Consider the following 10,000-nt stretch of genomic DNA (forward strand, 5'->3'; position numbering starts at 1 on the left):
GTAAAGGACTGAGATAGAGATAAGAGGATATGACGAGGTTGTAAAGGACTGAGATAGAGATAAGAGGATATGACGAGGTTGTAAAGTACTGAGATAAGAGGAGATGACGAGGTTGTAAAGTACTGAGATAGAGATAAGAGGATATGACGAGGTTGTAAAGTACTGAGACAGAGATAAGAGGAGATGACGAGGTTGTAAAGGACTGAGATAGAGATAAGAGGATATGACGAGGTTGTAAAGTACTGAGACAGAGATAAGAGGATATGACGAGGTTGTAAAGTACTGAGACAGAGATAAGAGGATATGACGAGGTTGTAAAGTACTAAGATAGAGATAAGAGGAGATGACGAGGTTGTAAAGTACTGAGATAGTGATAAGAGGAGATGACGAGGTTGTAAAGTACTGAGATAGAGATAAGAGGAGATGACGAGGTTGTAAAAGACTGAGATAAGAGGAGAGGACGAGGTTGTAAAGTACTGAGATAGAGCGCCATCTAGTGTTAATTTGGAGTCACAATCAGGAATGACAACTACTACAGTTGACCACTCTATTGAATCTTATTAAATCCCATGTATTTTTCAATTAGCTCTCTGTCATCCACGTCTAATGTTGACATCCACATTATGCCCAGACAGACTAATTCATGAATGACTGATGACGTCCTAAGGGTTTGTTTTTTAGAAAAATCTACTTTGCAGATCTCTGTTTACAATCTATTATTGCTGTTCAAAGACATAAAAATAACCTCAAAATGCATCTAGACAATCCCTACTGACAAACTATACAGCCAGTTGTACCAGGTGTGTGTGTTTCTCTCTCCCAGAAGCATGTGTATGTGTTCCAGGTGTGTGTGTGTGTGTGTGTTCCAGGTGTTGTGTGTGTCCTCACCTGTGGTGTTGATCATGCTCTTGGGCGTTGCCGTGGCAGCAGCGAAGATGTTTGGTGTACTTCCTGGTGTGGCCGCGCCGCTGGTGGTGGGCGTGCCCACAGTGTTGACTGACAGGGTGCCGGGAGGGGGCTTCTTGACTGGCACCATCACAGACCTATCAAAGACCACAACACACCTGTCAATCAATCTGGAACACCAATGAGAACTGAGAAAATGCTCCAATAGCTCCGCCTTGACTTCTTGATGACATGACACATTGTTAACACCTCTCCACATTGTTAACACCTCTCCACATTGTTAACACCTCTCCACATTGTTAACACCTCTCCACATTGTTAACACCTCTCCACATTGTTAACACCTCTCCACATTGTTAACACCTCTCCACATTGTTAACACCTCTCCACATTGTTAACAGCTCTCCACATTGTTAACACCTCTCCACATTGTTAACACCTCTCCACATTGTTAACACCTCTCCACATTGTTAACACCTCTCCACATTGTTAACACCTCTCCACATTGTTAACACCTCTCCACATTGTTAACACCTCTCCAATCCTTTCATATTTGATGTCCTAGATGTCTAGGGTCTAGATCATTGTCTCACATCAGATGGCATCACTCCTCCGTCACACTCGTCCCCTCAACCGATCTGTCTTGTAGGACGTGGAACTCATATCCAAATTTGAATATTGAGCATCCGCCATTCAATCATGTTTTGATATCATTAGCTCAGAGTAACTAGCTATCTATTACAAACGTTGAAATAGGAAGAATAACTAGCGTTGACAGTGATATAATAGTTTTGCAATTGTGAGAAAATAAATACAGACCAAATTCTGTGCCAGGACATTGGTCGCCAGTGTCAGTGACTTGATCAGCTGTCTAGTTAGCTTACTGACATAGCTAGCTAGCCAATCAGCTAGCTCTTCCTTCACTGACATACAACAAAGCTTACTTAGCCTGTTTAAATGACCCTGAAGTTGTACACATGCAGCCCCACAATTAGGAGGAACTGACTGTTATCAGATATCAGTCTGTAGATCAGCATGATCCTCTGCTATCGTACCACAGCAGCTGACTGAGGAGGCAACTGGAATGACTCGTAGCACAGCAGCTGGCTGAGGAGGCAACTGCAATGACTCGTAGCACAGCAGCTGACTGAGGAGGCTACTGTAATGACTGGTAGCACAGGCAGGCAGGCAGACAGACAGACAGGCAGGCAGGCAGACAGACAGGCAGACAGACAGACAGACAGACAGACAGACAGACAGACAGACAGACAGACAGACAGGAGGCAGACAGACAGACAGACACAGACAGACAGACAGACAGACAGACAGACAGACAGACAGACAGACAGACAGACAGACAGGAGGCAGACAGACATACAGACAGACAGAGACAGACAGACAGACAGACAGACAGACAGACAGACAGACAGACAGACAGACAGACAGATTTAATATGCCCTGTTTCTGATCCATTATTCAGTTGCCGAGAGACTCATGAATGAAACATGGTGAAAGCCCCACAAATCCCCCAAAGCTGAAAGGGAACACGTTGAGACGCTGAGCAATAGTCTGGTGTTACAGATGAAGGTGAACAGAGTGAGAAGCCTCCTAATGTCTGTTTTACATATTCCTTTTATATGACCTCATCATTGTGTGACTCTCTCTCTCTCTCTCTTTTGACTTCAACAGGTAGTGGATTCTGGGACATCGAGAGGTGACATCGAAAGAGGAGCCAGGCCTACCTATTGAAGAATTGGAACTGAAAACATACACGTGCACACGCACGCACGCACCGAGACACACACATACACACCTGTCGAATGAGTGGAACTGCATGGGCAGCATGGGGTGTGTCTTGAGGGCGGGATCAGGGTGGTAGGGGGTGGGACCAACTTCCTGTCCCGCCTCCCCACCGTCCAGGGGCGCGGCCACAAGGCTCTTCAGAATCTCCTACACGACGGGGAAAAACGAGTGGGGAGAAAGAGAGAGAGATAGAGAGCAAGAGCGAACAAGAATATTATTCATTTGTATTATCAATAAATTGCAAGGACAGCAAAAAGAGAGACATGTATAGTGAGAGAGTGATGGGGAGAGAGAGAGAGGGAGAGAGAGTGAGAGAGTGATGGGGAGAGAAAGAGAGAGGGGGGAGAGAATGAGAGAGGGGGGAGAGAATGAGAGAGGAGAGACAACAAGAGAGGAGGAGAGAGAAAGAGAGAGAGAGAGACAGAGAGAGAGACAGAGAGAGAGAGAGAGAGAGACAGAGAGAGGAGAGAGAGAGAGAGAGAGACAGAGAGAGCGCGAGAGAGAGAGAGAGAGAGAGGAGAGAGAGAGAGAGAGACAGACAGATATAGAGAGAGACAGAGAGAGGAGAGAGAGAGAGACAGAGAGAGGAGAGAGAGAAGCCAATGGCATGTACCAGATGCTCAGCAGGCTCTGCTCACACTTACTGGCCTGAGGCCAAACCACGACCAACAACATTGGACACTCTATGGAACAAAAAGCCTTCACTATATTATCATGGAATATCCAAGGCCTGAGGTCATCTGCCTTTGGCCTAAAGAGCAGAAACCCGGACTTCACCAAAGAAATCGGTAATACAGACATTGTCATCCTGCAAGAAACCTGGTATAGAGGAGACGGACCCACTGGTTGCCCTCTAGGTTACAGAGAGCTGGTAGTCCCATCCACCAAACTACCAGGTGTGAAACAGGGAAGGGACTCAGGGGGTATGCTAATTTGGTATAGAGCAGACCTAACTCACTCCATTAAATTAATCAAAACAGGAACATTTTACATTTGGCTAGAAATTCAAAAGGAAATTATCCTAACAGAGAAAAATGTCCTCCTGTGTGCTACCTATATCCCCCCACTAGAATCCCCATATTTTAATGAAGACAGCTTCTCCATCCTGGAGGGGGAAATCAATCATTTCCAGGCCCAGGGACATGTACTAGTCTGTGGCGACCTAAATGCCAGAACCGGACAAGAACCTGACACCCTAAGCACACAGGGGGACAAACACCTGCCTGGAGGTGACAGCATTCCCTCCCACATATGCCCCCCTAGGCACAACTATGACAACATAACCAACAAAAACGGGTCACAACTCCTGCAGCTCTGTCGCACGCTGGGTATGTACATAGTCAACGGTAGGCTTCGAGGGGACTCCTATGGTAGGTACACCTATAGCTCATCTCTTGGCAGTAGTACTGTAGACTACTTTATCACCGACCTCAACCCAGAGTCTCTCAGAGCGTTCACAGTCAGCCCACTGACACCCCTATCAGACCACAGCAAAATCACAGTCTACTTAAACAGAGCAATAATCAATCATGAGGCATCAAAGCCAAAGGAACTGAGTAACATTAAAAAATGCTATAGATGGAAGGAATGCAGTTTGGAAACCTACCAAAAAACAATTAGGCAACAACAAATTCAATCCCTTTTAGACAATTTCCTGGGTAAAACGTTCCGCTGTAATAGTGAAGGTGTAAACTTGGCAGTAGAAAATCTTAACAGTATATTTGACCTCTCAGCTTCCCTATCAAATCTAAAAATCTCAAATAGAAAACCGAAGAAAATTAACAATAATGACAAATGGTTTGATGAAGAATGCAAAAATCTAAGAAAGAAATTGAGAAACCTGTCCAACCAAAAACATAGAGACCCGGAAAACCTGAGTCTACGCCTTCACCATGGTGAATCACTAAAACAATACAGAAATACACTACGGAAAAAGAAGGAACAGCATGTCAGAAATCAGCTCAATGCAATTGAAGAATCCATAGACTCTAACCACTTCTGGGAAAATTGGAAAACACTAAACAAACAACAACAAGAAGAATTATCTATCCAAAATGGAGATGTATGGGTAAACCACTTCTCCAATCTTTTTGGCTCTATAACAAAGAATAAAGAGCAAAAACATATACATGATCAAATACAGATCTTAGAATCATCTATTAAAGACTACCAGAACCCACTGGATTATCCAATTACATTGAATGAGTTACAGGACAAAATAAAAACCCTCCAACCCAAAAAGGCCTGTGGTGTTGATGGTATCCTCAATGAAATGATCAAATATACAGACAACAAATTCCAATTGGCTATACTAAAACTCTTTAACATCATACTTAGCTCTGGCATCTTCCCCAATATTTGGAACCAAGGACTGATCACCCCAATCCACAAAAGTGGAGACAAATTTGACCCCAATAACTACCGTGGAATATGTGTCAACAGTAACCTTGGGAAAATCCTCTGCATTATTATTAACAGCAGACTCGTACATTTCCTCAATGAAAACAATGTACTGAGCAAATGTCAAATTGGCTTTTTACCAAATTACCGTACAACAGACCATGTATTCACCCTGCACACCCTAATTGACAACCAAACAAACCAAAACAAAGGCAAAGTCTTCTCATGCTTTGTTGATTTCAAAAAAGCCTTTGACTCAATCTGGCATGAGGGTCTGCTATACAAACTGATGGAAAGTGGTGTTGGGGGTAAAACATACGACATTATAAAATCCATGTACACAAACAACAAGTGTGCGGTTAAAATTGGCAAAAAACACACACATTTCTTCACACAGGGTCGTGGGGTTAGACAGGGATGCAGTTTAAGCCCCACCCTCTTCAACATATATATCAACGAATTGGCGCGGGCACTAGAAAAGTCTGCAGCACCCGGCCTCCCCCTGCTAGAATCCGAAGTCAAATGTCTGCTGTTTGCCGATGATCTGGTGCTTCTGTCACCAACCAAGGAGGGCCTACAGCAGCACCTAGATCTTATGCACAGATTCTGTCAGACCTGGGCCCTGACAGTAAATCTCAGTAAGACCAAAATAATGGTGTTCCAAAAAAGGTCCAGTCACCAGGACCACAAATACAAATTCAATCTAGACACTGTTGCCCTAGAGCACACAAAAAACTATACATACCTTGGCCTAAACATCAGCGCCACAGGTAACTTCCACAAAGCTGTGAACGATCTGAGAGACAAGGCAAGAAGGGCATTCTATGCCATCAAAAGAAACATAAATTTCAACATACCAATTAGGATTTGGCTAAAAATACTTGAATCAGTCATAGAGCCCATTGCCCTTTATGGTTGTGAGGTCTGGGGTCCGCTCACCAACCAAGACTTCACAAAATGGGACAAACACCAAATTGAGACTCTGCACGCAGAATTCTGCAAAAATATCCTCCGTGTACAACGTAGAACACCAAATAATGCATGCAGAGCAGAATTAGGCCGATACCCACTAATTATCAAAATCCAGAAAAGAGCCGTTAAATTCTACAACCACCTAAAAGGAAGTGATTCACAAACCTTCCATAACAAAGCCATCACCTACAGAGAGATGAACCTGGAGAAGAGTCCCCTAAGCAAGCTGGTCCTGGGGCTCTGTTCACAAACACAAACACACCCTACAGAGCCCCAGGACAACAGCACAATTAGACCCAACCAAATCATGAGAAAACAAAAAGATAATTACTTGACACATTGGAAAGAATTAACAAAAAAACAGAGCAAACTAGAATGCTATTTGGCCCTAAACAGAGAGTACACAGCGGCAGAATACCTGACCACTGTGACTGACCCAAAATTAAGGAAAGCTTTGACTATGTACAGACTCAGTGAGCATAGCCTTGCTATTGAGAAAGGCCGCCGTAGGCAGACATGGCTCTCAAGAGAAGACAGGCTATGTGCTCACTGCCCACAAAATGAGGTGGAAACTGAGCTGCACTTCCTAACCTCCTGCCCAATGTATGACCATATTAGAGAGACATATTTCCCTCAGATTACACAGATCCACAAAGAATTCGAAAACAAATCCAAATTTGAAAAACTCCCATATCTACTGGGTGAAATTCCACAGTGTGCCATCACAGCAGCAAGATTTGTGACCTGTTGCCACGAGAAAAGGGCAACCAGTGAAGAACACACACCATTGTAAATACAACCCATATTTATGCTTATTTATTTTATCTTGTGTCCTTTAACCATTTGTACATTGTTAAAACACTGTATATATATATATAATATGACATTTGTAATGTCTTTACTGTTTTGAAACCTCTGTATGTGTAATGTTTACTGTTAATTTTTGTTGTTTTTCACTTTATATTTTCACTTTGTATGTTGTCTACCTCACTTGCTTTGGCAATGTTAACACGTGTTTCCCATGCCAATAAAGCCCTTGAATTGAATTGAATTGAATTGAATTGAGAGAGACAGAGAGAGAGACAGAGAGAGCGCGAGAGAGAGAAAGACAGAGAGAGGAGAGAGAGAGAGAGAGAGAGAGAGAGAGAGACAGAGAGAGAGAGAGAGAGAGAGAGAGAGAGAGAGAGAGAGAGAGAGAGAGAAAGAGAGAGGAGGAGAGAGAAAGATAGAGCGTGAGAGAGAGGGTGAGAGAGGAGGAGAGAGAAAGAGAGAGGAGGAGAGAGAAAGAGAGAGGAGGAGAGAGAACGAGAGAGGAGGAGAGAGAAAGAGAGGGAGGAGAGAGAAAGAGAGAGGAGGTGAGAGAAAGAGAGAGGAGGAGAGAGAACGAGAGAGGGGGAGAGAGAACGAGAGAGGGGGAGAGAGAAAGAGAGAGGGGGAGAGAAAGAGAGAGGAGGAGAGAGAAAGAGAGAGGAGGAGAGAGAACGAGAGAGGAGAGAGAAAGAGAGAGGGGGGAGAGAGAACAATTTGAAGAGGTGAAGATAGAGTCAGTACCTTGACGTTGATGCCCTTGTTAGTCTGGCTGATGCTTGAGATCGACGAGGGAGGTGCTTGACCAAGATTGGAGGCGGAGTTAGGGTTATGAGGAGAATCCAATAGGCTCTCCCTTGACCTCCTAACCTCTGATGACAGGGTACACAGTAGATCCCCTCCGCCTCCATCCCTCTCTCTGTGTCTATCTCTGTCCGTCTCCCTGCCTGCCATCCCCAGCCCCAGGCCCAGCTCGGCTCCGTTCAGACCCCCAGGGCCGTGGCCCTCCTCCCCAATCCCTGAGTCGGTGTGGGGTAAAGAGGCCAACGGAGAGTCCTCCATGGAGGTGGGAGTCTGCTTCTCCCCCCGGCCACCCTCAGAAAAGGAGGACGACGGGTGCTCTGGACGGTCAGAGAGATGGACAGAGAGAGATATGTTCTTAAAATGCCCTATTGTCCTAGACCTGAACGATAGTATTGGAATAGTTGTATGAGGATTCATTTTATTGCACGAAGAAAAATTATATTTTATATTAGAACCAGAATTTAACACTGAAAAGCTTTTTTTTATTCAATGAAAATATCCACGTGACATAGTCACATACAAGGATATACCATGACATTTCAAATTATTAATTTAACAAAATAACATTCGCAATGTAGTTTTTATGACATGTGCCTCATAAAAAGACCGGTAGCCTTCACGGTAGCCTTCGGTAGCCTTCACGTGTGTAGCTTGATGTTTATGTTGGCCAATCCAAGCGGCCAAGAGGATCAATGTGTATCAAGTGGAGTGTGTGTTCACCAATGTTATGAGAAGGAAGTAGGCGTAGGCTACGAGGAGCAACCAACAGGTAGGCTGTTGTTTTTATCTCAATGTGGTTGGGGAGAGAGAGCAGCATGTGGCCTCAGTTAGCCTAACTACCTATAGCTGGCTAAGCTATCTTCTCTAGGTTACTCCAGTCAAGATGATAAATGGGATGATAAATAACATTGTGGCTGCAACATGTTAGCTAGTCTTGGCTGTAGCTGCTAAACGTTAGCTAGTCTTGGCTGTAGCTGTTAAACGTTAGCTAATCTTGGCTGTAGTTGCTAAACGTTAGCTAATCTTGGCTGTAGCTGCTAAACGTTAGCTAATCTTGGCTGTAGTTGCTAAACGTTAGCTAATCTTGGCTGTAGCTGCTAAACGTTAGCTAATCTTGGCTGTAGCTGCTACATGTTAGCTAATCTTGGCTGTAGCTGCTACATGTTAGCTAATCTTGGCTGTAGCTGCTACATGTTAGCTAATCTTGGCTGTAGCTGCTACATGTTAGCTAATCTTGGCTGTAGCTGCTACATGTTACCTAGTCTTGGCTGTAGCTGCTACATGTTAGCTAGTCTTGACTGTAGCTGCTAAAGGTTAGCTAGTCTTGGCTGTAGCTGCTAAACGTTAGCTAGTCTTGGCTGTAGCTGCTACATGTTAGCTAATCTTGACTGTAGCTGCTACATGTTACCTATTCTTGGCTGTAGCTGCTACATGTTAGCTAATCTTGGCTGTGGCTGCTAAACGTTAGCTAATCTTGGCTGTAGCTGCTAAACGTTAGCTAGTCTTGGCTGTAGCTGCTACATGTTAGCTAGTCTTGGCTGTAGCTGCTAAACGTTAGCTAGTCTTGGCTGTAGCTGCTACATGTTAGCTAATCTTGGCTGTAGCTGCTACATGTTACCTAATCTTGGCTGTAGCTGCTACATGTTAGCTAGTCTTGACTGTAGCTGCTAAAGGTTAGCTAGTCTTGGCTGTAGCTGCTAAACGTTAGCTAGTCTTGGCTGTAGCTGCTACATGTTAGCTAATCTTGACTGTAGCTGCTACATGTTACCTATTCTTGGCTGTAGCTGCTACATGTTAGCTAATCTTGGCTGTGGCTGCTAAACGTTAGCTAGTCTTGGCTGTAGCTGCTACATGTTAGCTAATCTTGGCTGTAGCTGCTACATGTTAGCTAATCTTGGCTGTAGCTGCTAAACGTTAGCTAATCTTGGCTGTAGCTGCTAAACGTTAGCTAATCTTGGCACCAGGCTCTATCCCTCACGCAGCACTGCTCAGGTTAAAAACGTATGGAATATCCGGAGAGCCGACAACAAAACATTTATGATACTATTCGAATCTTGAAATGATTTCAAATTGTGTTGTGTGACGACACCAGAGGGACAGAAAACAGTGTAACACCGGGTTTCTAAACCTGTACTAGTGGGGGAGTTGATCTCGTGGCGGATGCTCCTCCCTGATAGGCTGCTTGACCTGCCAATCTCTCTCTGTGGTTCCAGGATGTCCCGGTACTTAGACACCATCAGGACAGATATGAAGTAGACCACCGCCAGGGCCAGGAACTGAGCCTGCTTACTGTCATCCTGGAGACAGA

At 44.4% G+C, this 10,000-nt stretch overlaps 1 protein-coding gene across 1 annotated transcript in view; it reads right to left on the bottom strand.

Annotated features, from left to right (window-relative positions):
• The window catches only part of LOC110509475 (neurobeachin), a 250,839-nt gene that overhangs the window by 41,902 nt on the left and 198,937 nt on the right, over positions 1–10,000 (bottom strand). Inside the window, 4 exon segments of the mRNA XM_090226451.1 lie at positions 889–1,043; positions 2,720–2,856; positions 7,633–8,009; positions 9,821–9,989. Coding sequence (XP_090082577.1) covers positions 889–1,043; positions 2,720–2,856; positions 7,633–8,009; positions 9,821–9,989 — 838 coding nt within the window.

Source organism: Oncorhynchus mykiss, chromosome 29 (assembly GCF_057628025.1).
Source record: "Oncorhynchus mykiss isolate SJ-2025 chromosome 29, ASM5762802v1, whole genome shotgun sequence".
Classification (NCBI taxonomy): domain Eukaryota; kingdom Metazoa; phylum Chordata; class Actinopteri; order Salmoniformes; family Salmonidae; genus Oncorhynchus; species Oncorhynchus mykiss.